Source organism: Ramularia collo-cygni (genome assembly GCF_900074925.1).
Source record: "Ramularia collo-cygni strain URUG2 genome assembly, contig: RCC_scaffold01, whole genome shotgun sequence".
NCBI lineage: Eukaryota > Fungi > Ascomycota > Dothideomycetes > Mycosphaerellales > Mycosphaerellaceae > Ramularia > Ramularia collo-cygni.
The window spans coordinates 1,171,951-1,198,696 of NW_019716255.1; the positions used below are offsets into that span (position 1 = coordinate 1,171,951).

Here is a 26,746-nt window from a genome sequence, read left to right on the forward strand (position 1 = left end):
CTAAATTCTCAACTCTTCTGCCTCGCGCTAGCGGGACTTCAGACCCAAGGGATCCCCTTCAAGCGCAGCCGACGCCTAAACATCGGCGATGATCTCGCTTACAACACGTTTTGCGTCAGTCGCATGGCAGCCACATGATAGACAACCAGACTTGCGTGCAAAGCGGCAGTTSTATGATCACGCACAAGTTTAACGTACTTACTGAATTGAGGCCSCCTGGATAGTCTGTTGGGATGACTTGTCACTTATCATCCTGCGATTAATGYTCGCCAGCATGAACGCACGTGCCGATATCAGCGCAAATGATCATCCTTCCCGGGAAATCCTCGAGACGGCGCCCGATCAACCATTCGCGCGGCTACCTAAACAGTTGGAGGGTCCCGAATGCTGACTTGTCTATCCCGATGCAGCCTTCCTCCAAGCCGCTGAACGTGTCCGCGCATCTTATAGGGCTGAGACCGGGTCCACGGTCAGGGCCCTGGACCTTGTCACGGCCCATCCTCCCCATCTGCATAGGCGTGGAGTCGGATACGGATAAATTGCAAATTGGAGGCTCGGGCAATGCAGGCGTCCGCCTGCAAATCGCATAGTCCACAATTTGTAGCATGCAATGACAAAATACCAAGGTCCGAAGCAAGTGGTCTTGTGACCAGCGTGAAACCCCCGAAATCATACAGAGCTATACGTCTCAGTAGAAGTCCGGCATCTGGAGTATGGGCCGTGCAGAGCGTCTTTATCTCACGTTAGATCTGGAGCTTGTGAGCGCTTGCAGTCTGCTTTTTGGAGCAGGATGGATATGATGAGTGAGCGCTGAGTTCTCAAAGCGCCGGAAGGTACTCAAAGTGCTGTTCAGCGTGAATGCCCTGTTCCGGCACGGGATTGGGATCCTGCTGTGCTCGTGTGGGGGCCCCGACGCTTCACCTGAAGCGGCCATTGCGTAGGCATGACTCGTGCACATACCAACTTGGGCCTGCTTGTGGAAGGCGATTTGCCAATCTATGCGATGAATCTGCACGAAATGAACCGACGCTGATGGCCTTTTCCAGTTGGTGCCAGGCAAGACTGTTCCGATCGCTTGTCCATACTGTCGCCTTGGGATACAAGGCGGAGAGCTTATCCTTTAGCATGCGATTCGCCGTTCAATTTGTCGAGCTGGTGCTGTAGAGCGATGTGCTCTGCTCTCCGCAGAGAAGGCCCAGTACGTCGGCGATTTCACTTGATAGCTTCGCGAGTAGCAGACACAAGACTGCCTCCAAGGCACATCGGTACTCTATGACTCTCCTCGTAGACGCCGTTGCGTCCTGAGCAAGTTGTACGTGCGACCGGCTGTCCCCAAGAGAGCTGGAAGAGAGACGTGATGTTGACACTGCGGGGCGCGTAGTTAATAGTCAACCCCACTTTAAATGCTCGCCAGCAAAATGTTCGTCAGCATGGAAAGCGATGACGATATTCTCGATCCTGCGTATGGGTATGCTGATGCTTCTGCTCTGCTGCTAAACAACAACCGCCAAAACACAAGATGAAGCAGCGATATTCCTCTCTGGACATCAAAATCATCTCCCACGAACTCTCCAATACGCTCGTCACACTCCGGCTATCCAATGTCTACGATCTCAGCTCGAGGATTTTCCTCCTCAAGTTTGCGAAGCCCGACCATCGCCAGCAACTGTTAATCGACAGCGGGTTCCGTTGTCACCTCACCAGTTTCGCCCGTGCCACTGCGACCACCCCCACACCCTTCGTAGCCCGATTGAGGAAGTTTCTCAGAACAAGAAGATGCACAAAGGTTTCTCAAATTGGGACAGATCGTGTCATTGAGATCCAATTCTCTGATGGCGCGTACCGCCTGTTTCTCGAATTCTATGCTGGTGGCAACATTATCCTCACGGATAGCGAGCTGACGATACTGGCGCTGCTTCGCAGTGTGGGTGAGGGCGAGGAACACGAACAGTACCGGGCAGGCCTGAAGTACAATCTCTCACTGCGGCAAAACTACAATGGAATCCCCGCTCTGACGAAGGAGCGTCTACGGGATGGCCTTCAAAAGGCGGTCCTTCGGCAGCAAGAAGAGGCGCTCAGGACTGGCGGCAAGAAGATGAAGAAGAAGGCTGGAGACGCATTGCGACGCGCGCTAGCAGTGACCACAACCGAATTCCCTCCCATCTTGATTGATCATGTTTTACACCTTTCCGGTGTTGATCGTGAGCTTCAGCCAGACCAGGTGCTTGCGAGCGATGAGCTTCTAGAGACGATCCTACATGCTCTGGAGAAGGCGAATGGCGTCATCAAGGACATAACCCGGGATGAAGTGGCAACCGGTTACATCCTAGCGAAGCAGAGTCAGTCTTCGAAAGACAGGACGGCAGCCGGAGATGATGTCGAAGGTACCGGATTGATGTATGAAGACTTTCATCCCTTTCGGCCCTCGCAACTGGCTGGAGATGACTCGATCGTGTTTCGTGAGCATTTGGGTTTTAACAAGACGGTCGACGAGTTCTTTTCGTCCATTGAGGGTCAAAAGCTTGAGTCCAAGTTACAAGAGCGTGAGGACCATGCGAAGAAGAAGATTGAGCAGGCTCGGCGAGAACAAGCCAAACGCATCGACGGTCTGCAAGAGGTTCAGGAGCTGAACATCCGCAAAGCACAGGCAATTGAGGCGAATGTTGAGAGAGTGGAAGAGGTCGTCGCTGCCGTGAACGGCTTGATCGCGCAGGGAATGGACTGGGAGGACATTGGGCATCTGATAGAGRATGAGCAGAAGCGACACAATGCCGTCGCAGAGCTGATCAAGCTACCGCTCAAACTTCACGAGAACACGGTCACTGTGTTGCTAGCAGAGATTGATGACATTGACGAAGACGACATGGCAAACGAGACAGACAGCGAGCCTTCCGACAGCGAGGACGAGGCATCTCGACCGACTCCAGCAAGGCGGAACGAAGCTAAACGTCTGGCCATTGATATCGATCTTGCGGCATCTGGTTGGTCAAATGCCCGTCAATACTATGATCAAAGACGATCGGCAGCAACGAAGCAGGAGAGAACCGCTCAAGCTTCACAAAAGGCTCTCAAAAGCACCGAGCAAAAGGTGCTCGCCGATTTGAAGAAGAATCTCAAGCAAGAGAAGGACGTGCTTCGACCTGTCCGGAAGCAGCTGTGGTTTGAGAAGTTCATCTACTTCATTTCGTCTGACGGATATCTGGTGCTTGCCGGGAAGGATGCCCAGCAGAACGAGATCCTTTACCGCCGCTACTTGAAGAAGGGTGATGTGTACGTTCATGCTGATCTCAACGGTGCGGCAAGTGTCATCGTCAAGAATAACGTCGCAACTCCGGAGGCCCCGATCCCTCCTTCGACCCTGTCGCAGGCCGGCAACTTAGCTGTATGTACCAGTTCGGCGTGGGAAAGCAAAGCAGTGATGTCGGCTTGGTGGGTAAATGCAGACCAGGTCTCCAAAACCGCGCCCACGGGCGAATACCTCGTAGTAGGCGGTTTCACCATTCGTGGGAAGAAGAACCATTTGCCACCTGCGCAGCTTCTGCTTGGATTTGGTGTCATGTTCCAAATCACGGAGGAGAGCAAGACTCGCCACCTCAAACACAGACTGCAACGCACTGACAATGCTGCAAACACAAATGACACGGGCGCCGGCAATACTGCCACCTCATCGGTCGCTGGCGACGGCGCAACAGATAACGACGAGGATAGCGATGATGAGTTTCCAGATGCAACTACAGGAGTTCATCCCAAGAACGACGATGAAGAAGACGACGAATTCCCTAATGCTGATCACGATCAAGCAGCGGAGCATGATTCCAGCGACGAGTCACCCGCTCGACAAACGGAGGCTGCCGAACATGAGAATGAAGACGAAGAGTACCGCTCCCAGAAGAATAACCCTCTGCAGATGAGAGGTAGTGCCTCCCGAGATATAGAGCCAGATGAAGACGGTGAGGATGATGAGGATGACAACGAGGAAAATGACGACGAGGAAGAAGATGGAGATGTTGGTACTGGCAATGGTGAGATTGTTGAGCAGCGGGTCAAACTGGACAACGAAGCCACGAACACAACCATGATTGAGCCAGAAAGGCCGGTAGAGCAAAAAGCAGAAGATGCGCCGCTCTCGAATAAGGAGCGCAAAGCACTTGCTCGTCTGGATAAGGGCAAGCCCATTCATGGCGACCCTAAGCCCAAGCCCTCGAAAGGCCAGAGGGGCAAAAAGGCACGTGCGAAAAAGATCGCGACGAAGTATGCTGATCAAGACGAAGAGGACAGGGAGCTGGCCATGAAGCTCCTTGGCTCTCGGGCTGCTGAGGAACGGCGGGACGCTGATGCTCAGGCTAAAGTCGCCAAGATCGAGTCCGCAGAGGAGGCACGTTTGCGACGTCGTGCCCAGCATGAAAAGGCACAGCGTGAGGGTCTTGAAGCGGAAGAGATGCGTCGTTTGCATCTCGAAGAAGGTGTCGATACTCTTGATGATGACGAAGCTGAAGTGCTAACTGAATTGGATGCGCTCGTTGGAACACCGCTAGCTGGAGATGAGATTCTGGAGGCCATTCCCGTATGTGCACCGTGGGCAGCTCTATCGAAATTTAAATACAAGGTCAAGCTCCAGCCTGGACAGCAGAAAAAAGGCAAAGCCGTGAGGGAGATCTTAGGACGCTGGGTCAAAGACGGGAGTGATCCCAGACGTATCGACTCACAGGCGCAGGATACTGAGAGGATCTGGCCACGGGAAGCAGAACTCATCAAGGGCTGGAGAGATGTCGAGATCATGGGTGTTTTGCCTGTAAAGACGGTGAGAGTTATGATGGCAGGTGGTGGCGCTGATAAGATCAAAGGTCGCGGCGGGAAGGGCGGCGGGAGGGGTGGAAAGGGTAGCAAAAAGAGGTGAGCGGCATTGAAAATGTTGAGAGCTACTGGAACGTTACTTTGCGCAGATCCAACTTGTAATCAGTAACCTGCGGAACGGATATTAGCTAGCCGCTCGGCTTACAGAGAACTCAGCTCATGGGCAGCCATGGCCCCGCACGGACGCTAACAGCAGTTAGTGCTAAGTCTCAAGTGAATGAAAATATCTCACCTGCCGCTACTGTTCACCCTTCCTGGTCGATGTTACCGTCGTCAGGGYTACAGATATTTGATTAAAGCGAGCTGACGCCCTCTGCAGCTTGATTTCGACTGAGATGGCCGAGAATCCTTCTGCGCCGCAGTCCTCTATGTCATGCTGACAAGTCCAATACGTCGAAACGATATATTGTCGCACGAATCTCACCGCGGCAAGTTCTATGCACACCTGATGAGAGATCACTGCGGGGTGCTTCAAGTCGCCAATTGTCATCCAGCTTTAACAACAGGACTAGGGCGTCAACAAATCGCACAGAACTCTGCAACGTTCATTGGGAAGCTTACATCCAAGGCGACGCTATCGCACCTATTTGCCTGTTCTTCTATTCTAACTTCATCGACCACCAACAATACCACGCCGACAAGGACGTAGCCGAGGATCAGTAACCACACCAGGTCCCGAGCCGGTCTCAGCCTTCACATCCTTCGACATGGCGATGTCCAGCTTCGCAACCAGAATCCTCGCTCTTATGGACGCATTCCGGTGTCAACGGGTAAGGTCGCCTATATGTGACCTAATAGCTCTATGATTGACGTCTTCGAAGCCGGTAGCCTGCAGCCGTGCAGCTACATCGGAACCTAAGATCGCACCCACTTTTCCAGAMGGTATTGCATCAGGCCACTGGACACCAGACAGACCCGATCCCTACGTCTATGGATACCTTGGTCTGAACGGATGCTGGCAGCCATCGGAACCTTCTGACGGCCCTCCATACTCACATGACGGAAACTGGCCGAAACGTTCCAAGACATGTGTAGTGACAGCACATGGCGATCCAGCAAAGGACGATGCACATTCTATCGTGAAAGCTTTCATAGACTGCAGAAATGATGGCCACGTTATTTTCGAGGATACTACGTACCACGTGAGGAGTGTCATGAATACAACGGGTCTAAGTGACGTCGACATCGAGCTGCGAGGAACGCTGAAGTGGAGCGACGATATTCCGTACTGGCTGATCCATTCACTGCCAATTGGCTTTCAGAATCAAACTTCCGCATGGCATCTTGGGTAAGTCAATCGAAGGGCAGAAGGCATGCAGAGTAGAGCCGAGGTATATTTCGAGCAATCCAGGTCTTCCACCTTATCGGAATCGTCTGAGATACCACTAACCTTCTGTCTCTCGCTTCCAGGGGCGAGAGAATTCACTTGTACAGGCACGGTAGGGGGACACTGGACGGAAATGGTCAGGTGAGCTCCTTCAACGGTATTTTCTAGCATCCCGAACTACTCAAGCAGCCACACAGGTATGGTACGATTTCAACAAAGATGTCTCGAACAGACACGGGCGACCTCAGGCCTTGCTCATCACCGACACCAAACATTCCGTCATCGAAGGACTGCGGTTCATCAAAAGTCAGATGTGGTCACTGACAGTAGCACGCTCTGAAAAGGTCTTGCTACAAGACATGTACGTTAACAACACCAGCTGGGATGGGCGCACCCTCCGTACATATAGTAATGACGACGGTGTGGACACTATCTATGTAGGTCCATAAAACGTCCAGATAAATCGTCTCACATAGCTGACATGGGAAGGAACGCAGGTCAACAACATCACATTTTTGCGCTGGAAGATAGCAAACGGCGATGACAGTATCAGCATGAAACAGAATAGCACAAATATCTATATCGCGGACTGTGAGATCCATAATGGAATGTCGCTAGCCATGGGGTCAATAGGCCAATATCCGGGACAGATCAATGAGATTGCGAATATAACAGCCGAAAGAATCAAGTGCATCGACACCCGCTACGCAGGGAGGGTCAAGACCTGGACAGGTACTTCCAAAGGAGTCGCGCCGAACGGAGGCGGTGGCGGCTTCGGCCATGCCAAAGCGAGTGTTTTACGATGTTCATTTCACATGAGTACTGACCAGAATAACAGAACATCACCTTTCGAAATTTCGAGCTAGAGAACGTGGGCTTGGCCTGGTCAATCGCACAGTGCACCTCCTACAATGGCCAAGAGGGAGGGTGCGATACTTCGGAATTTCAGATCTCCGACATGCATTGGGGGAATGCAAGTGGTACCCTTAGAGGTGACCGGGTTGCAACCATCCAGTGCTCGGGCGCTGCACCGTGTCCTGGCATCGAACTATACAATAACACCTTCTTCTCGCTGGAGCAGAAAGTCCTCGCCGAGTCGTATCTGTGCTCGAACGTGGTGGACCCGAGGGGCTTCGTGTGTACTGGATTTYGTGGTGGCGACTGTCCGCAGTGAGTGTTTGAAGCAGATGTATGACGAGAGTAACTAATGAGGACATAGTGAGTGATGGAGATGCTCGAAGTGATGATACTGGGCCAGGGTGTTAAACTGTATTCCTCCTGAACCTTTTTTTCTTGCGCCTGCACAGCCTGCTCTCCAATTGCGAATTATCCATCTAGGTCCTTCCAAGTCACTTCTGCGTAACCGTAAGCACCATTGATGCACCAGCTCTTTCACCATTCGTTCTCCCTGCGCACATGAAGTCAAGCAAATCAATGCCCAGCCGTGGCAACATACGCTTTTCCAGGGTCTCACTCGGTTACTCATCGAAACAACGCACTCTAGCCATCTCACGCATCCTATGCAGTCCGCGCTTGCCGTACCTCACACAAAAATGACGGAAACTGGTGCGAGGAGAGCATGAGCACACCAATGATATAAGACGGATGCCGAACGTTGTACACTTCCTTCCCATCCTCACATTCCCAGAAGTTTCGATTTTGTGCCCTCCAAGTGATATATCAGCGCATGATTTCCTCGTAGATCAGCCTCTTCAGCTGCTCCTTGGACAAGTTGTCTTTGTTCTTGTCGAAGTCGAAGAACTCCTCCGGGATTGGATCTGCGTTTGGCTCGTCCTCTGGGTCGTGATATGGCTCTAGGTATGGGTGCTTGAGTGCGTCCTCCACACTAATCCTCTTGACCGGGTTGAAGGCGAGGAGCCCCTCCAAGAGATCGAGAGCCAAGTCTGAAGTCTTGGGAAACATGGCCTTCCACGGGATCTTCTTCTTGAACGGCAAGCTTCGAATGTACTCTCTCGCACGACGCGACTTGATGMCGTAGTAATCCTCCATGGTTGGCGTACCCAGCACATCCAGGATCAAAGTCAACTGGTGGTGGTAGTCCTTCCCGGGAAAGAGCGGCTTGCCGCTCAGCATCTCTGCTAGAATACAGCCCACTGACCAGACGTCAATAGCCTTGGTGTACTCCTTAAATGTAAGCATAATCTCTGGAGCGCGGTACCAACGAGTGGCAACATATTCAGTCATGAAACCTTGGTTATCTTCGGTGCTGGCGGCTGAGCGAGCGAGACCAAAGTCGCACACCTTCAAATCGCAGTTCGCGTTCAAGAGCAGATTCGAGGGCTTGAGGTCGCGGTGGAGGACGTTTGCAGAGTGCATGGCTTTGAGTGCGCGGAGAGTCTGGTAGATGAAGTACTGGCAATGGTCGTCCGAAAGCTCCTGGGTGCGAATGACACGGTGCATGTCCGTCTCCATCAGCTCCTGGATGAGGTAAACTTCGGTGAAGGTCTCATAGCTCTTTGGCTTCTGAATGTCGAGAATGGAGATGATATTCTCATGGTTGAAGTATCGGAGAAGCTTCATCTCACGGAGCGTACGCAAACAGAACATGCTGTGATGTTGATCAGTGCTGTTCAAATATTGGTAGGGTCGGGTTGTGCCTCACCTGTGGTCGAACGGTGTAATTTTCTTGATGGCCACCTTCTGGCCGGATGGCTTGTGCAGCGCCGAGCATACAACACCGTACGCACCCTCGCCCACAACATCCTGAATGTCATACYGCTCTGATACGTTGAAGGATATCTTGCGAGAGCCACCCGGCTGCGGCTGTGCGGCGCGAGACATGCTGGCGGTGGGGTTTGTGGTGTACGATTGATATGCTGTGATGTCGTGACGGCAAGGTCGATGACTCCCGAGTGCGGGCGCTTGCTGGGTATCGCTATTGCTGCCGCCGTCAGTCAATCACCCAATCCGTCGTCTCGGTCGGCACAAAGGCCGTGGAATGTTCATCGCTCCTGCCTCGCCACGTGATGCTTCCTTCTCTTTGACGTACCTCGTCTGGCCCGAGCTCCCAATTCCTGATGTTCGTCACTGCGTTCGTGTTGAAAGATTCGTTGAGCTTCTCGTGAATACGCAATGTGAGGCGGGCGGTACGGTCGTGGATGGCGGTGCTGGTCGGAGAGGGGTAAGTTTTCTACGCTGGTGTTTTATCTTTTGAAAGAGGCGCGAGGAACGAAAGCCGCTTATCCCAGCCCAAGAGGTGTTTCAGAAGCGCCAACAGTCAAACCAGAGACCAGGTCAAAGTGTACTCCGTCGTTTGCGCTGAGCTGCAGATACGCTACCTGGCAGGGTACGGAGGACGGACGGCGGGGTCGTGTCACTCCTGGTGCATCGGGCCAACAAGGAACCGTTTCTAGCCCTTCATTGGCTGCGTGGTCTCACGCACAGCCCAATACAAGTGGTGGATCACACGGTAGCCGCCTTGGATGTGCTCGGGAGACAGACGCGCTCTGTGAGCACAACGTCGATGCGCTCGGCGATACGAACCTCCGCATTGAAAACAGTTGGTTACAGAGAGTGCCGCGCGCGCAAGGGCCGTTTCCGCGTCCTCTGCCGTTTGCTGTGCTTGGATCAGGGTCAGGAACGGGTCCACTATGGCGGGGATAATAAAGGCAAGGCAATGCGAGAGAGGGTCACTTGTAAGACYCTCATCTCGTGTGAGAAACGGTAACACATTGCATGGCTTTACTGAATCACACTGATTGCTGGTATCTTGATATTGTTTACAGCTGACTGGTGGTCTCCGTGTCTGACTAACATAGTATACATGAGCAAAATCTCTGTCAGATGTCACCAAGTGGTTGGCACTTTTGGGTAGTCTTTGCTCGATAATCCCAAATCGGCAAAGACGGTATCATCTCCTGCGGAAGGTCAGCATTACTCAAACACTGTCGAGATAAGACTAACGCACCTCTCAGTCTCTCAACCCGGTGTTCATCCTCTCCCTCAAGTTTCTCCAGCTCTTCTTGTGGCGTCTCCTTTTCACCATTCCTCTCATCCTTGGGCGCAGGATCGAGATTGCTGCTTGAGTCAAAGTCCTCTCCGATCAGCAACACCTGCGCCATCTCATAGTCGAGATGTTTGGGTTCGGCAGGCATCCAGTTACGGCCACGGAACTCATCCATAACCTCCTTCGGATAGTCTGCTCCCTGGGGAAGCTGCGCATTTGCAGGACCAGATGATTCAGGGTTTTTGAGTGAGAGGACGAACGATCCCTTCTTTGCGATACCAAGGTCATTCTGTACCTCGCCGACCTCAGATGGGATGGTTAGCATATACGCCACTACGCCTCAGTCAGTATATTTCGCGATGAGCGCACACTGCGTCTAGATGTGCTCACGGTGAGTGGTTCCTTGACCGCCGCCAGTCGTGGTCATGGCGTAGACTCCCTCCCCCATTGGGGTCACTTCGGGGGTGTGTCGCGTACCAGTGGTCTTGGTGCTGTAGTCGGACCCCGAAAAAAACTCCTCCTTGAGTAAGCCCATACCAACTTTTGTCTTCTCGACAAAGGCCATGAAGCGATCCTTTCCACTCTTCGGCCAGACTTTCTTTGGCAGGGCGATCAAGCGATTGTTCTTAACATCTTGTATCGCTCCGTCGGTGAGCTTTGCACCATCTGGAAGAGGTCGCAGGACGAAGTAGCTTCGAGCCAAGTCTTGGACACTATCTGGGCTGTCGACACTGACTCTCCCACGCGAGAAGAAGTAGATGATGCCCTTCTCAAGAATGTTTGACGGCATTGCTTCGGCACGATTCTGATCTTCTTCGACGGCATGGCCCTCGACAGCGGCCTCGCTTTCTCTCTTGCTATCATCCTGGCCGGAATGTTAGCTCGATCACCGCATGTCTTGTGAGGCGCGAGCGATTTCTTACATTGTTCGTGGTACTAGCATCTGTGTCATTCGCTTTCAATCGATCAAAGGCACTCTTCTCGCTAGATTGTTGGGTAGTCTTGGAGTCCTCAGCATCAGGTTTCTCGCTCTTGTTCTCCTTTGGCTTCTCATCATTCACACCGTTTCGTTCGGCTTCTCCGTTGGTCTTGGTGTTGCCATTCGACTGTTCCCCCTTCTTTGTGTTACCAAGGCCACTATGTGTACCATTGGCAGCTGGCAAAGTCTCCTCAATAGTTTTCTGCTGCTTGGTGGACTTCGACTTTGTCTCTTCGACTGCACCCTCATCCGCCTTCCGTTTGGTACCTGCTTTGCTAGGAGAAGATGATGGGCTGGGTTGACGGTTGCTGGCGGGAGAAGAGCGTGTGTCTGCCATGTTGGTGCAACGATTGGATTAGAGGAGAGGGGGAGTCAGTGCGGTGTAATGGTGATGTAGAATATTGCGAGAAGATATCGATAGGGGTTAGAAGGACGAAGCAAAAAAGAGGTTCAAATGATGGGTTGATTGATGAGGCACGAAGTGCGTCACCATTCAGGAGGACGCGTTTTGACGCGTCCAACGCCAGGATCTCCACACGACCAATCGATGACCGTGTTCTCACGTTCGCTACCACGACCATAAGATTGACGGTCTTTTTGGAGAGTCAGATGTACTTCTGATTGGCTTCGACGTCGTAGTAAAGACGACGTCTGTAGAAGTATGCAACGCCTCAGTTTTCCTCATATTCCTTCTGTTTCTTTCTTCCCTCCCTGATAAATCCCGCTGTAACCTTCTGTGACAGCCTCGACCATTTGATGAAAGACAATCTGCGCAAGTCTGGCGTTACCGAAAAGCGTGATGCCGTGAGGATTCACCACCTGTAGCATCCCAGATACTGGGCCCTTGTAACCGCTGTCCATCTGCCACTCGCGATTAGCTTCTGCTCCACATTGAAATGTTGTTGATGGTCAAACACACGACGCCCGCGCTCAGTAGCGCTCCCGTCCGCCATAGGGAGCTGCGGACAAAAAGCTGGCCCATGACATCAAGTGGAATATCAACTTCTTCATTGAATTCCACCAGGTAGCTTCCAGCGTTCAGGTGGATGGATCGTGGGCTGTCATTGAAGTCCAAGCCAATCGTCTTGCTGCCTGAGCGAAACTGATTGGAGAAGTCTACAGTGCCAGCAGAAGTCCATTGGAGAACCTTACGAAGGCTGAGGTCAACGCCGCAAGGTTGAGCTTGGATGGCTGCGTCTTTCAGCCCGTTGACTATGCCTCTCGTTWTCGCGGTCTTGCCGGGGAGTATCATCGTATTCCCTATCAATTGCCCAGAATCATTCGAGTTTGTCGCCGTGAGCAGTGATGATGATGAACTATGAATTGAAGCTGGGTGCGAGTGCGAGTGCGAGGTTCTCAATCGTGATGATTCGGGCATCCAAACGTCAAGAGCCATCAATCTCGTCTCACTTTCCCACCAATACAGCAAATTTCCGCCGGAAGTGCCCTCCTTCCATATTAAATTGTAGCCTTCTGGGCCTCAAACACCACGCTGCTCTTCGGAAGAGCAGTAATCATGGCGTCGKAGCTAGAAGAGAGGCTTCTGACAKAGCTATCGCTGCTCGAAGCCATGTATGCGGAGCAAGTCGAGTTCAAAGCAAAAGGACGAGAGTTGATATACACCACGGCTCATGGGGCCGGCATTACGCTCCGAATACCAGATGGGTACCTCGAGACCGATTTGCCAGAAGTTCTCTCAGCCAGTGCAGCAAATGCGGACATGCGAGATGCCATAAAAGCCCGGGTAAAGAGCTGCGAGAGTGGCGTAGAAATTCTCGACAGCATATTGTCTTCATTTGATGAACTTGCGGAGGCAGTGGAAGTCAAAGCACACTCGTTACCAGAGCAGAACATAGATCAGGAAACCAAATCCGAAGCATCTGCCACTGTCATCATCTGGCTTCACCATCTACTGAATACGAACAAGAGAAAACTTGCACTCTCGCCATCATCTCTTTCTGGTATCACGAAACCTGGCTATCCCGGTGTCCTAGTCTACTCAGGACCGGCCAAAGCGGTACACGAACATGTCAATGAGCTGAAAGCGCAGAATTGGGCTGCGTTCCAAGTCAGATATCAAAGCGATGACCTCTGGGCTTTCGCGCATGGCACAGGCATAGTCGAGGTGGAGACAATGAAGGAAGTAGTCGCTGATATCTGCGAAGAGAGGAAGGAAGAATTTATGGAGGCAATGAGAATGAAGTGAGGCTGTCTCTGACAAATAATTATTAAGAGCCCCATGCTCGACGGCTTTCTGCGCCAATTGACGTTGCTATGATGCTTTCAGGACAAGACCGAGTGGACAATGCTGACCCGGATTATACGGTGTGTGAGGTGGGACTCAGTGGTGCAGGGTGTCGCATTCGACATCAACCTAAGCGAGTCCTTGTCCAGCGCCACAGATCTTCTTCAAGGTGGCCTGCACGACACGGCGCTTTCTACTTCCTGGATCGCCAAATTCCAGTATTGAACGTGGTCATTCGCCCAGCTTCGGTGATTGGAGTGGCAATGTAGCGATGCCCGCTACTGTAAAGAGGGGATATGTGTTTCCTGAGCTTTTTCTGCCTCATTCCACCTTCTTCTAAGAAGGCCCTCTCTTCAGATACTCCGCGGCGGCATCTTCGACAGTCTTTGTAGCAGCATCGTCATAAAATTCGATGTCGCCATCAACGCCTAGCCGTCCCTTTCTCAAGAGCTGGCCATGTTCTTTCGCAATATCCTCCATGGTCACGTTTGTATCAGAAAATATCTTCAGATTATCGGAGATCAAGTGCTGGCTTTTACATTTCGGACAGTTGATGACGCATGTTCCAAAGTGATATGCCTGCTTCGAGATGGTATGGCCAGAGCGCTCGAGGCACTTTTTGCAGGTGAACCAGAGCTGGTATGCTGGGGAGAGCGCCTTGCGCATCGCTATTGCATCGGCATCTGTGGTATCCTGCTTGCTGGCTTCCTGCTCGCGGTCTGTAAGCGGTCTCTCGCCTGTCGATTGGTGACGTCGGGCCTGGAGTGCGAGTCTGCACACGAGTCGATGTGCTGGTTGCTTGCGGAGTGCTGGAATGTGAAATGGTCTTGCTGCGGGTTGACATATCCGGTTATGGGGTTGTAGAGGTCGGAATGCTTGCTTGAATGTGCGCTGAACCGAGCGTAGATATTTGGATGCGTTCATTGTTGTGATGGTTGCGATTGGAAAATCGCGAATGACCAGCCTCACAGAATGAGGTACTTGCATCATTCAGAGGCAAGTAAGTATTGAGTCGGACTGCGGTCTGGTTGGCTCGGTCCAGCCCGGCGCTAGCTCAGATACAAGTCCACATTTGACTCTCCCCAAAGGCTGCTGCTTTTCGTGCTTTCAGCTACCTGTTCGTGAGCGTTATCGTCGATACACCACATGGAGAGGCGGCAATCTTCAATTTCACTCGCCCTTGCTCGTAGGGTTGGTTGGTCACACTCTTTATCAAGTAGGTTGTTCCCTCAACGGACGTGAACAGAATTTCATCTTGCACGTCCGAAAATCACGATATATCTAGTCTGTAAATCACATAGCTTAAAAGGATTATAGCTTTGAGTTATAGCTATAAGTACACGTACCTACTCTATAGTTAAATCGTTGTTCCGATTGCTTTCGACGATATAATACCTCGTTGTTGCTYACCCCAACCCTAACGTCATAACCCTAAACATGGCGACAGCGACGATCACGTAGTATCTATTTATCGGAACCTACATGTACGTAAACTGTAGATTTATAGTAACTAAGAATACAGCTTTAGTTCTAGCTCTACACTGAGCTATAATACTGTATATCCATCTAAATGCATGGAGATTCGGCGAGGGGACAACCGACTTAATAAATCACATAAGGTAGGCTTGAGTAGCGCAAACAGCATCGCAGTTGAGCTCCCACTCCCGACATGACATTTGCGTGAGGAGATGATTAATTCAGTCTGACCGCTGCAGATTAAATGACGGACCGCGAAAGTCTTTGTAAAGCTGCGGTCTCTCCAGAAGATGAAGCCTAGGTAGGTTCACACTGTACACCACCTTATCCACGGCAGGCTTCTTGCTTCTCCCGCGTGACTTGCGCGAAACTTCACACACTACATACGAGGTGGTGATACTGCATATCAAGCAAGCCCATTCCCCACCCACCAACATCGCATAGCCTCCAGGCATTCTTCCAAGACCGCCGGCATGATTCAGGCTCCATCGAAAAGGCCGTTCGTGATGGCGTCAGTAAACTGGCTGAACTCCTCCGGCGTCATCTCATGTGCGAGAAGCAGTCGTACTGTATACGTCGTCGCAGTGAGCGAATCGATCGACATTCTCTTCTCATGAACGATTTTCATGATCTGCCAAAGCACAGCTTCGACAGAAAATGGTCTTGCTGCACGGTAACCACAGTGCATAGTCTTTTCCTCGATGCTATTGATGATGATATCGACTGCTGGCGGACCAGAGTACTGAGATCCAGTAGCATTGCAAGTTGCGCCTGTTTGCGGGTCGATGTATTTGCCATCGACCACCGGTGTACGGGCAAACTCATGCCAGCCAGGGCCATGGATTTGAGGATACTCGCTGGAAGTCATTTCTTGTTGTCTCAGGAGAGGTGTGCTGACGATCGCTGTCGATGTAAGGTTTGGGATGATCAATTTTCATCAATTTTTCCTCGATGAAGGGTGGAGATGTGTTGAGCGAGAGGACGCTTGACATATGAAGCAGTGGTAAATAAAGGAAGCCCTTTAGTCAGTCCAACAAGGAAGGGCAGCTACTCATCAAGAGTCATAGCCAAGTACAGGCACACGCTACCGGCAGGCAGTAAATTCTACCTCATGTGTCAAGCCCATCGATCTGAAGTTGGCGGTGGCACAGCATGCGTCGTCGCAAAGTGAACAAGACGCAAACAWAATGCAGACCAAGGGCCTCCGAAATTGAAGATCGCCGCCTCTCCTTGTAGTGAGTCGACGACAACGCTCACGAACAGGTGGCCATAAGCACACAAAGCAGCAGCCTTAAGGAGAGTTAAGTAAGGATAGTCGGATTTCTTGTCTTCTTCATCGTACTGWCGTGATTGCAGAAAATACAAGACTTTTGCCTGGTAGGGCGGCWACCTTCAATTTCATCGGCCCTTGGACAATCGGGCAAGTCAGCAGATCTACATGTAAGGTAGGTACTATAGTTCCGAGAATGTTGCAAAGTCCCGGGTCTGATGTCATCTTACTAATGATCGCAATTGTCTTGTGCGAGCTCCGTGATCGCTTGCGGGGCAACTGCCGGCGTACCTTCCCCTGCAAGCTGGAATGAAGGTCCACGTCCCGCATGCGTATGGCTCGCGTTAATTCAACTTCACTCTTTTCTACAGACCTTGAGCTGCTTGTCACACGCGCTATTCCACCACTCGCTGCAAAAAGTCTCTCGTTGGGATCACCTGTTTGACAGATCCATTCACCGGCCTCACGTCGACTTTCCGGCAAACAAAGCTGCCCCACTACGAGCGAAGACAGCAAAGACAGCAGACGACACAGTGAAAGACTCACAGACAAAGACCTGATAATCGGACAGTGTCGCGCATGGCCTCGCTTGCCGGCAGAGGCCGTACCAAGATTAGGCCGCCACGAAGGGTATGTTGAATCCGATTCACCTGCTCTTCCACTTGCCCTTCCATCTCCACCCCTCTGATCACCGCTGGCCTGCCCTGTGACGGCACCAAGAACGCTGCCCAGTCTCTTCGTTTTTCCAGCATCACTGCGCCTACGTTATAGAAGCTAACATGTCACGGCAACAAAAGGGTTTGCAGGCCGACGTCGACTTCGAAACGATATGGCAGACGCTGGAGAAGGCGTTCGTCGAGATACATACCAAGAATGCATCAGCACTATCCTTCGAGGAACTGTATCGGAACGCGTACAAGATTGTGCTCAAGAAGAAAGGAGATGACTTGTACAACAAGGTTGTCCAGTTTGAAGACGTATGGMTTGGGCAAACTGTGCGACCGCGCATAGTGAAGCTGCTGTCGGCACCGCTGAAAACTATTGATGGATCAGGTCGCTCGTTAGCCCAGACATCGGAGCTGCGCGCGTCTGGGGAGAGTTTTCTCAAGGAGCTTAAGGAGGCTTGGGAGGATCATCAAGTATGCATGGGAATGCTGACAGACGTTCTGATGTACATGGTAAGCTATCGCATACTCCAATCCTGTCGAAGCGACCTGATCTGACGAATTTGTGCAACAGGACCGGGTGTACTGTACTGACCATCGTAAACCCTCCATTTACAACAAGTCGATGAGCGTCTTTCGTGACCAGATCCTGCGTTCTACCGAAGGCGGCAAAGACACGAACAGCCTTCTCGAGATACTGTCCCACATCATCCTCGAGCAAATACAGATGGACCGCGATGGCGACACGATTGATAAATCTCTCATCAAGTCAGTCATCTACATGCTAGAGGGGCTATACGAGTCAGAGCAAGAATCAGAAGACCAGAAGATCTATCTCCGAGCATTCGAGCCAATGTTCTTGGAGCGGAGTGCACAGTTCTACCGRGAAGAGGGCGAGCGATTACTTAAAGAGTCAGACGCGGGTGCGTACTGTCACCATGCCAAGCGTCGTATCGACGAGGAAAGCGACCGCTGCAGATCAACTCTCTCGGAGACTACGGCAGTACGGATACAGCGGGTTGTCGAAGATGAGTTGATTCGGAACAAGATGAAGGGCTTGATTGAAATGGACAGCGGCGTGCAACACATGGTCGACAACGACAAGTTTAATGAGCTTCATTTGGTATTCGATCTAGAAGCCCGTGTTGACCACAAGAAGCCAGAGCTCACCAAGGCGCTGCAGAGAATCATCGGCGAGATGGGAGCGAAGATCAACGAAGGTGCACTCGCCGCCTCGCAAACACCAGCACTGATGCCAGCTCAAAGCGCGCAGGGCAGCGTGAAACAGGCCAATCAACAAACTGTCGCAGCGCTCAAGTGGGTGGAGGATATTTTGGAACTCAAGGACCGCTTCGACAAGATCGAGGTCGCATCCTTCAACAAGGACCAGACAATATCCACCGCACTCACCCGTAGCATGGGTGAAAACATCAACACGTTCAGCCGCGGCAGCGAATACATCTCATTGTTCATCGACGACAACATGAAGAAGGGAATCAAGGACAAGACAGATGCCGAGGTCGAGAAGATTCTTGAGAAGGCCATAGTGTTGGTCCGTTACCTGCAGGACAAGGACATGTTCGAGACATACTACAAGAAGCATCTCTGCAAACGTCTCCTCCTCAACAAAAGCCAGAACCAGGACGTGGAGAAGCAGATGATCCTGAAGATGAAGATGGAATTGGGCAACAGCTTCACCCTCAAGTTGGAAGCTATGTTCAAGGATATGAGTCTCAGCACCGATCTCACGAACGATTACCGAAAACACGTTGCGTCACTGGGTGATCGCGATGCCTCCCGTGTGGACATTAGCGTTAATGTGCTCACCTCAATGACCTGGCCCTTGGAGGCTTTCCGCGGCGCGTCTGATGAAGACACCGAGAACAAGCCGAAGATCATCTACCCATCTGCCCTCGATCGAGCCCGCCTCGGGTTTGAAAAGTTTTACGCAGGGAAATACTCTGGGCGTAAGCTCACATGGTATGGCAGCATGGGCGATGTTGACCTGAAGGCCGTCATGCCAAAGTCAGCAAATGGAAAGCCCAGAGTTCATGACATCAACTGCTCCACATACGCAGCCATCATCCTCGTTCTTTTCAACGATCTCGCTCCTGCCGCGACCAGAACCCTGGAAGAAATCCAAGCCGCTACCAACATCCCGATGAGTSTTCTCACACGAAACTTGCAGTCTTTGGCTGTTGCCCCTAAGACACGGTTCCTCATCAAACAGCCGATGTCACGAGAGGTTAACCCGGGTGACAGATTTTCCTTCAACGACAGCTTCACCTCCAAGTTTCAGAAGATCAAGGTCAATGTGGTTTCTGCTGGCAACAAGGTCGAAGGAGACACCGAGCGCAAGGAGACCGAGAAGCGGAACAACGACAGCCGTGGCTTCGCCATCGAAGCCGCGGTCGTGCGTATCATGAAGTATGTCGGTGATGAGTCTCATCGAGAAGATGCATGCTAATTGATGAACAGAACCCGCAAGGTCTCCACACATGCTGAGCTGCTGAACGAGACCATTTCGACGTTGAATTCGCAGTTTAAGCCTGATGTCAGCATGATCAAGAAGCGCGTCGAGAGCCTTATCGAGCGTGAGTATCTCGCGCGCATTGAGGATGCGCCGATGCCATCGTACAGATACCTTGCTTGATGGAATGCAGTTGACTGCTTTTTGTGATGTGACTTTCTACTTATCACAGCGACGGCGTTGGGAGAGCAAGCGGCAAGCTACGACATAGCACGACTTTGGCAATTTACATGGTCCGGTCACATGAAGGCGCGGGAAGCGAGGCGTTCAACCGGTGAAAATAATGGGTCACAGTCATGAAAGCAGATACCCCCAGTGATGAGACGAAAAAGCTTCAGGTTACTCAGTGCCGCCATTTCAATCTCGGGAGGCAGCGATCTGTACGTTCATGTCAACTTGCCGAGGCGTGCGTCACGAGGACGATGGGTCGCACAAGTAGGATGTGGGAGATTCGATGAGACGCGGTGTGCTCTCGATTGTCACACAAGTGTGCTTTTGGCTCGTCAACGATCGAATCAATCAAGCGTAGCCATGTTTAGGGTCCTCACACGTGTACGGGCGCAAGCGGTCTGCGGATCCGGTACAGATGACACAGGAGCAGCTTCATCGTGTCGCAACCACGTTGTGGCTTTCCAGGATGGCTTGCTTGAGAGCAATGCATGTACGAGCGTGTAACATGTCGTCGGTAGCTGGTATTCGTTGGAAATGCAGCACGTCCTTCTCGAAGAGTTGCAGCGTTGCTGTGATGATACGGCGCGAACACCCGGACCAGTTTACAAGGTCTCTTCGCATCGGAGGTGATTGCACAAGATTTGTGCGAGGCGCGATTGCGCTGCGAAAGCTTGAATGCCAGGATGCATTAGAGCATTCTGTTGGTCTGAACAACGGATGTAAAGAGACGCTGTACATGGCTCTACATGTCCTCCTTCTGCGAGAAGGATCTAGCAGTCACGGCTCTTGTTTTTGGGTGACCTTGGTGCTTTTCGCGTTGCATCACCGGCCTCTCGCGATTCGGCCGGTCCAAATCGACTTCTAGACTCTGTGATTTTCCGAGAATAGGTCCCCTGGACACGTGTTGGGCGAATCGCGACGGCCGTTTATCTGTGCTGGGCAGTGTCGGGACTGAATCGGAGATGGGCGAATTTTGAGTCGACCATCCAAGCGCCATGCATATGCTGTGCTACTCCGTTTTCCGAGTATGCAAGGTACGACAACGTGCAACGCATTGCGTTCATCAAACGTGTTCGCTGTCCCTTTATTCAGCCAGACGTCTCGAGCTCCACGAGTTTGCTGAGTCCCGCTCGTATCCTCATTGCGTTTTCACCATCGCAGCCGCAGCCGCAGGTCCGCAGCGATGGTAGACTGGATGGTGTTGGATGGGTGTTGGATGGTGAAACGCTACATCCTTGACCGCGCTGATGTGGGACGATCCAACCAAGCTTTCTTTGGTGCATATCCGAAGAGCCAATCCGCTTTCGTAGACCAAGACCGCACCTTTGCRAGCGGCGTCAAGGCTCTCCGTCTGGGCGGCGGCAAGGCTAAGGCTGAGCTGCGACAGTGGCCGTCTCAGCTGTAAAGTCTGTCCACAACGGCAGTCTTGACCGTCGAATGCCCCTTTCTCACAGTCTTCTGCGTGCTTGCCTTGCGCCAGCCGAAAGCACATGTGCAGAGAAACAGGAGGAGAGGATTCTCCAAGGTGTGAGTGGGTCGGTGTCGGAGCCCATTATCCGTTTTGACGCCGTGCCCCTGTCGCTTCCCTCCCTCTGCAAAACAGCGCTTGCGTGGCAAGCGGCAAGGCCACCGTGAAACGCTTCGGTTGGGTTCACGACGGCTGGCCACCATGCTAGAGAAGGAAAAAGACTCAGGGCGGGGCCCGCAGGATTGGTGAGATCTTCTGATCCCTGCCGGCAGCACAAACACCTGCATGGACTTACTACTAGAACTTCACTTCTCCGTCCTCTGTCGCTTTCCCTCCGTTTGTACCTCTTACCGTCACCCGCTTTTGCAATTGCTGCCACGTTCTTTTGAGCATTTGCTCGCCGCGTTCTCTACCATTCACTCTTTACAACTTTCAGCAATTTGCCCTGGTCGGCAGCAGCTTTCAGCGCGCTCGAGTAGCAGCAGCTTTCAGATTTTCGCTTGACCGGAATCAAATCGAAAATCATCAACCATCGACCAGATCCTCGTTTTTGACAAACAACCAAACCATCAACCATGTCTCCATCCAAATACCTAGCAGTCTTGGCATTGGCCTCTCAGGTCCTCGCCGTTCCGTACGCCGGTCATCATGGCCACGCCGCGCACCAGCGCATTCATCGAAGAGACGCGCCCGCTGCGTATGGGGCATCGTCCTCTTCTGCCGCCGCCGCAATGCCCTATCCGATCACGAATGGAACCACCAGCCGCAGCAGCGAGCTTTCTCCCCAATCACCAAGTCTGACTCCAACCGGCTACGAATCCTCCACCAGCACTGCCAATGCTGTGCCCACCACGWATGGTCCATCTTCTAGTGAAGCGGTCGCAATTCCAGTCACCCCTCAATCCTCTGCTGCTAATGGCCTACCAACGTCTCTCGGTTCGTCCTCCGAGGATATTACCACCACCACCACCATCCGCCAAACGAGCACTACAACCTCGTACACGACTGTCTACCTCACTTCCACCAGTGCATCGCAGCAAGCTCCAGCAAGCAGCGCTGCAAGCAGCATTGCTGACAGCAACTCCGCTTCTGCCTACAAGGAGGTCAAGGATGTGGCAGCTAACACCGCCGGCAGCAATGCGCCAGCGTTGACTGACGCAGAGCAGTGCGCCGCCATTACAGTGACTGCCACCCAGAAACTCACGGAGTACATCACCATCYCTCCTTCGTCGACCGCTGTGGCAGCTGCAGATGTCTCCTCTGTTGCTCCATCCTCGATCGTCGATGCTGGGAGCTCGTCCGCATACAGCTCTGTTTCTCACCCAGCACCAACTTCAAGCAAGAAGAGCAGCGACGCAGGAGCTGTTCCTGCTACGTCGTCCGCTCCCGCATATGTCGCGCCAAGTTCCAGCAGCAAGGCTGCAGCTCTGCCAACTTCTGCTCCGGCTGCACCGGCTTACGTCGCTCCAAGCTCGAGCCACACTTCTGAGGCAGCTCCAGTGATCACATCCAAGTCATCTGCAACAAGCGCCGCTAGCATCGCGACCACCCACGAGAATAAGGGTCCCGCGGGTGCTGTCTCGACGTCCGAGGCGTTCGCTCCGGTATATCAGAGCTCCGTTGCATCCTCTTCGACATCGGCTGCGGCTAGTCAGAGCTCCATTGCATCTCCCGCTGGCGGCAAACGCGGTCTCGCCTACAACGATGCCAGCTTGACTGAGTGCTTTACCGGCGGCAGTGAAATTACCTGGGCTTACAACTGGGGCTCATCTGCAGGTGATCTCGCCTCTGGTCTGCACTTCATTCCAACCCTTTGGGGACCTGCTTCTGACTTCACTGGCCCCTGGAGTGAAAACGCCAAGTCTGCAATCAGCAGCGGCTCGACTACTTTGTTTTCGTTCAACGAGCCAGATCTTGCCGCGCAGTCCAACTTGTCACCAGCTGCCGCTGCCGCTGCCTACAAAACATACATGCAACCGCTGGGTGACTCTGCCAAGCTTTGCGCTCCTTCAGTCACCAACAGCCCCAGTGACGGCCAGGGTCTCTCTTGGCTCTCCGAGTTCCTTGAGGCATGCAGCGACTGCCAAATCSACTGCATCAACATTCACTGGTACGATTCCGCCGAGAACACTGAATACTTCAAGTCTCATATCGAGGATGCGACGAAGCTTGCCAACGGCAAGCCGATTTACGTTTCCGAGTTCGGCGCCACGGGTAGCGATGAGCAAATCTCCTCCTTCCTTCAGGAGGTGATGCCTTACATGGACAATAACTCGGCCATTGCTGGGTACGCCTACTTCTGGGTAGAAAGTGGTGTTCTCGTCACTGGCACGGAGCCTTCGACTTATGGCAACGTCTACAAGTCCTACACCTCTTAGACTTTCTTGCTAGTGCTGGGCACCAATGGGAAGCAGACGCAAAGGAGCGGCTATGAGTGTTCTGACGTTTCAATTCTTGTATGCGACTTTTGAAGGAGAGCAGACCCTGATCCCGCGCAAATAGCTCGCAGAGGTTGCGTTGCTGTCGCGTTGCTGGTTTGCAGGTGGTATATACAGATCATACGACGCCATGAGAATGGTGAATRCAATGAATTACGATGTCTCGTGTCAACTTTTTTTTTGGAGCAATCGCAGTGAAAGTGACGCGCGTCCATCATAGGCTCATCACATGTCTTTGACAAGTCAAGGAGCGTTGCAAGCCACTTCAAGTTTTGGCTATCGACGAGCACGTCAACCTGGAAGCTTACTTTACCTCAAGGTACGGCAGTATTAGGGCAGGGTCAGAATTCTTGCAGGGATCATCAGCACAGCTGGCTGGCGCCTATACCTTGGTAGTGAATGCCACGTTCACAACGACTACTCCCTTGACAGCTTCACTGTACCGCCTGGTCAACAGGGCCAATCGTCGTCACCATGCGTATCGCTCAGCTGCCGACGCCGCTGTTACTTTTGCTTACGGCGCCCTTGACGAGTGCCTTTTACTTACCCGGTACGACGAGCTGCACTGGCCCGCCAAACGTTTACGCGCTGACAATCCCACTTGTACTGCAGGCATCACGCCAACAAACTACAAAGCAGGCGATCTCGTTCCGCTACACGTAAACCACCTCACCGCCGCGCAAAACAGCAAAGACAACCAGTTGCGATCCGCATTCGCCTTCGACTACTATTCCAAGCAATTCCATTTCTGCCCGCCCAAGGATGGCCCACAGGACATTTCCGAGTCGCTTGGGAGCATTCTGTTCGGTGACCGCATCCAGACATCGCCCTTTGAACTGCACATGGCCAAGAACGAGACTTGCAAAGCGGTGTGTGATGCGGTGGAATTCGCCGCACGGGACTCCAAATTTGTGAACAGGAGGATATGGCAGGACTACATGATGAACTGGTTGGTGGATGGTCTGCCTGCCGCACAAATGTACATCGATCCGAGCACAGACAGCGAGTTCTACCAGCCTGGATTCGCATTGGGAGATATAGAGAACGACAAGCCGGTGTTGAACAACCACTACGACATCTTCATCGATTACCATCAAGTGCGGCAGGACGAATACAGAGTCGTGGGAATCTTGGTGGAGCCGGCTTCACGACGGGACACGAAACGAACGGGACAGGGCGATGACATGAGCGCGACGGGCTGCGACGTGAAGGGGCCAGGGATGATTCTGGACGAGAACGCAAAGTCAAAGGTTACAAAGGTCACTTGGACCTATAGCATCTATTGGAGGCCATCCGCCACGTCCTTTGCGACCCGATGGGACAAATACCTCCATGTCTTCGACCCGAAGATTCATTGGTTTTCGTTGGTCAACAGCGCAGTCATTGTCATGTTTTTGATTGGCATGGTTAGCACTGTCCTTGTCCGAGCTTTGAGGAAAGACATTGCGCGATACAACCGACTGGATCAACTGGGACTCGACGATCTTAACGGCACTGSAATCGAGGATGGAATTCAGGAAGACAGTGGCTGGAAGCTCGTTCATGGAGACGTTTTTCGTCCTCCGAGGAACTCCCTCGCACTCTCCGTCCTAGTCGGTAACGGCGCTCAGCTCTTCATGATGGCCGGATTCACCATCATCTTCGCAGTGGTCGGATTCTTGTCACCCAGCAATCGCGGCAGTCTTGCAACGGTCATGATCCTGCTGCATACCTTCTTCGGCGTAGTTGGAGGCTACGTCAGCTCACGAGTCTACAAATCCTTTGGTGGTACAAAGTGGAAACAACTCTTCGTTCTCACACCTTGCGCGGTGCCAATGGTGGTATTTGCAGTCTTCTTCCTGCTTAACCTTTTCGTCTGGGCACGTCGATCTTCCGGAGCGGTACCATTCACCACAATGCTCGTTATCGTCGGCATCTGGTTTTTGATCTCGGTGCCCCTCTCCGTCGCAGGCTCCTGGCTTGGATTTCGCCAAAGCATGGCTGATCCACCTGTGCGTACAAACCAGATTCCCCGGCAGATTCCCCCATCAACCGGATACCTGCGATCGATCCCTAGTATGTTGCTTGTGGGTATGCTCCCGTTCGCTGCCATATTCGTGGAGCTCTACTTCATCATGAGCTCGCTGTGGAGCAACCGAATCTACTACATGTTCGGCTTCCTCTTCCTTAGCTTCGGCCTTCTGGTCGTGACATCAGCTGCGGTGACAGTGCTGATGATCTACTTCTTGCTATGTCAGGAGAATTACCACTGGCAGTGGAGAGCATTTGCCAGCAGCGGCGCGAGTGCCGGATATGTGTTTGCGTACAGCTTACTGTACTGGGCACGGATGCTGAGCTTTAGCAGTTTCACGGGCGGACTGCTATATTTCGGATACTCGGTCTTGTTGAGTTTTCTGTGGTTTTTGCTAAGCGGTAAGTTTGGATCTCGTTCTAGAACTGGTAGTTGGCTAACTCTTCTTATAGGCTCAATCGGCTTCTTTGCGTGTTGGGTGTTTGTCAATCGAATATATGCGAGTATCAAGATAGATTAGATCGTGTGGGGGATCACTTCAAAGCCGGTGATCTCTCGTCGTGAGATTGAARGTTGCTGCCATATCCAGTCTTCCATTCGAAGTATCAGAGTGATATTGATCAGAGACACGCCTGAACCTACACTAGATGTGACAGTCTTAAGACCATCACTACGAGTTGAAGAGCGCAGTCGGGGATCCGTCGTTACCCCTGCGTTGTCCCCTGCTAGCGACAGGCCTACAACGACTTCTTCATACATGAAGCTTGCTTGAAGGCGTGCATGAAGATCTTCCCTCACGCTGTTGGATGTATGAATGTATAAGCGGTAGAAGATGCCGGCACTACAGCCGAGATTCTCAACCGTTCGAGACTCGATCCATACATGTACCGCTCAAGAGCCGGGCTGATGGAGGTTCACTTTGGCACTCATCATCAATTCCAGCTTGTGGTAGCGTGCTCACCATCGATTGCGAGATGAACAAGCCCACTTCAAGGTTCTTGTGACGTTGAATGACGACATTAAGAAAGAGGGACACGCTGGACACTCTTTCAATCAACAAACTGCCTGCGGACACTGGAAGCCATTGCAAGGACTTTCTTCACTTCAACCAGCTTCAAATTCTCCTTCAATCTCACCCAGAAAACCTTCAAGTGAGTACAAAAGCATTTCCTATCATTCAACCACGACGATGTCCTTCAATACCCTCTGCAGGCGCTCCTTCGCCTCTGCCACTTCCCCGCGCTTCGCAAGACTGCCCGCGTTATTTCCATTCCCATCCCAACAACAATCATCACTCTCACAGAGACTGACGACAAACCACGTAGACCTTTCCATTCAACGAAGA

The 26,746-nt window shown here is 52.2% G+C and overlaps 8 protein-coding genes; 4 read left to right on the forward strand and 4 right to left on the reverse strand.

The window, feature by feature from the left end:
• Positions 1-1,519: 1,519 nt before the first annotated feature.
• Positions 1,520-4,897, forward strand: RCC_00457 (related to DUF814 domain protein; the record flags this gene model as incomplete). The annotated part of the gene is made up of 1 exon (XM_023765607.1): positions 1,520-4,897. The coding sequence occupies one exon, from the start codon at positions 1,520-1,522 to the stop codon at positions 4,895-4,897; it is 3,378 nt and encodes a 1,125-aa protein (XP_023621375.1).
• A 664-nt stretch (positions 4,898-5,561) lies between these two features.
• On the forward strand, positions 5,562-7,355 carry RCC_00458 (related to exopolygalacturonase; the record flags this gene model as incomplete). XM_023765608.1 has 6 exons in its annotated part: positions 5,562-5,624; positions 5,676-6,142; positions 6,265-6,322; positions 6,379-6,618; positions 6,679-6,969; positions 7,020-7,355. The coding sequence occupies 6 exons, from the start codon at positions 5,562-5,564 to the stop codon at positions 7,353-7,355; spliced, it is 1,455 nt and encodes a 484-aa protein (XP_023621376.1).
• A 506-nt stretch (positions 7,356-7,861) lies between these two features.
• RCC_00459 (pathogenicity MAP kinase 1) lies at positions 7,862-8,983 on the reverse strand (the record flags this gene model as incomplete). XM_023765609.1 has 2 exons in its annotated part: positions 7,862-8,750; positions 8,805-8,983. 2 exons carry the CDS (start codon positions 8,981-8,983, stop codon positions 7,862-7,864), a joined length of 1,068 nt encoding a protein of 355 aa, XP_023621377.1.
• A 1,005-nt stretch (positions 8,984-9,988) lies between these two features.
• Positions 9,989-11,464, reverse strand: RCC_00460 (uncharacterized protein; the record flags this gene model as incomplete). XM_023765610.1 has 4 exons in its annotated part: positions 9,989-10,059; positions 10,110-10,481; positions 10,539-11,013; positions 11,072-11,464. The coding sequence occupies 4 exons, from the start codon at positions 11,462-11,464 to the stop codon at positions 9,989-9,991; spliced, it is 1,311 nt and encodes a 436-aa protein (XP_023621378.1).
• Positions 11,465-11,808: 344 nt separating this feature from the next.
• On the reverse strand, positions 11,809-12,379 carry RCC_00461 (related to dUTP diphosphatase Dut; the record flags this gene model as incomplete). XM_023765611.1 has 2 exons in its annotated part: positions 11,809-11,988; positions 12,047-12,379. The coding sequence occupies 2 exons, from the start codon at positions 12,377-12,379 to the stop codon at positions 11,809-11,811; spliced, it is 513 nt and encodes a 170-aa protein (XP_023621379.1).
• A 1,329-nt stretch (positions 12,380-13,708) lies between these two features.
• Positions 13,709-14,296, reverse strand: RCC_00462 (related to mitochondrial import protein Zim17; the record flags this gene model as incomplete). The annotated part of the gene is made up of 1 exon (XM_023765612.1): positions 13,709-14,296. One exon carries the CDS (start codon positions 14,294-14,296, stop codon positions 13,709-13,711), a length of 588 nt encoding a protein of 195 aa, XP_023621380.1.
• A 7,231-nt stretch (positions 14,297-21,527) lies between these two features.
• Positions 21,528-23,330, forward strand: RCC_00463 (uncharacterized protein; the record flags this gene model as incomplete). Its single annotated transcript, XM_023765613.1, has 1 exon — positions 21,528-23,330. The coding sequence occupies one exon, from the start codon at positions 21,528-21,530 to the stop codon at positions 23,328-23,330; it is 1,803 nt and encodes a 600-aa protein (XP_023621381.1).
• Positions 23,331-23,864: 534 nt separating this feature from the next.
• On the forward strand, positions 23,865-25,921 carry RCC_12066 (probable endosomal integral membrane protein (P24a); the record flags this gene model as incomplete). XM_023765614.1 has 3 exons in its annotated part: positions 23,865-23,940; positions 24,003-25,802; positions 25,854-25,921. The coding sequence occupies 3 exons, from the start codon at positions 23,865-23,867 to the stop codon at positions 25,919-25,921; spliced, it is 1,944 nt and encodes a 647-aa protein (XP_023621382.1).
• Positions 25,922-26,746: the final 825 nt, after the last annotated feature.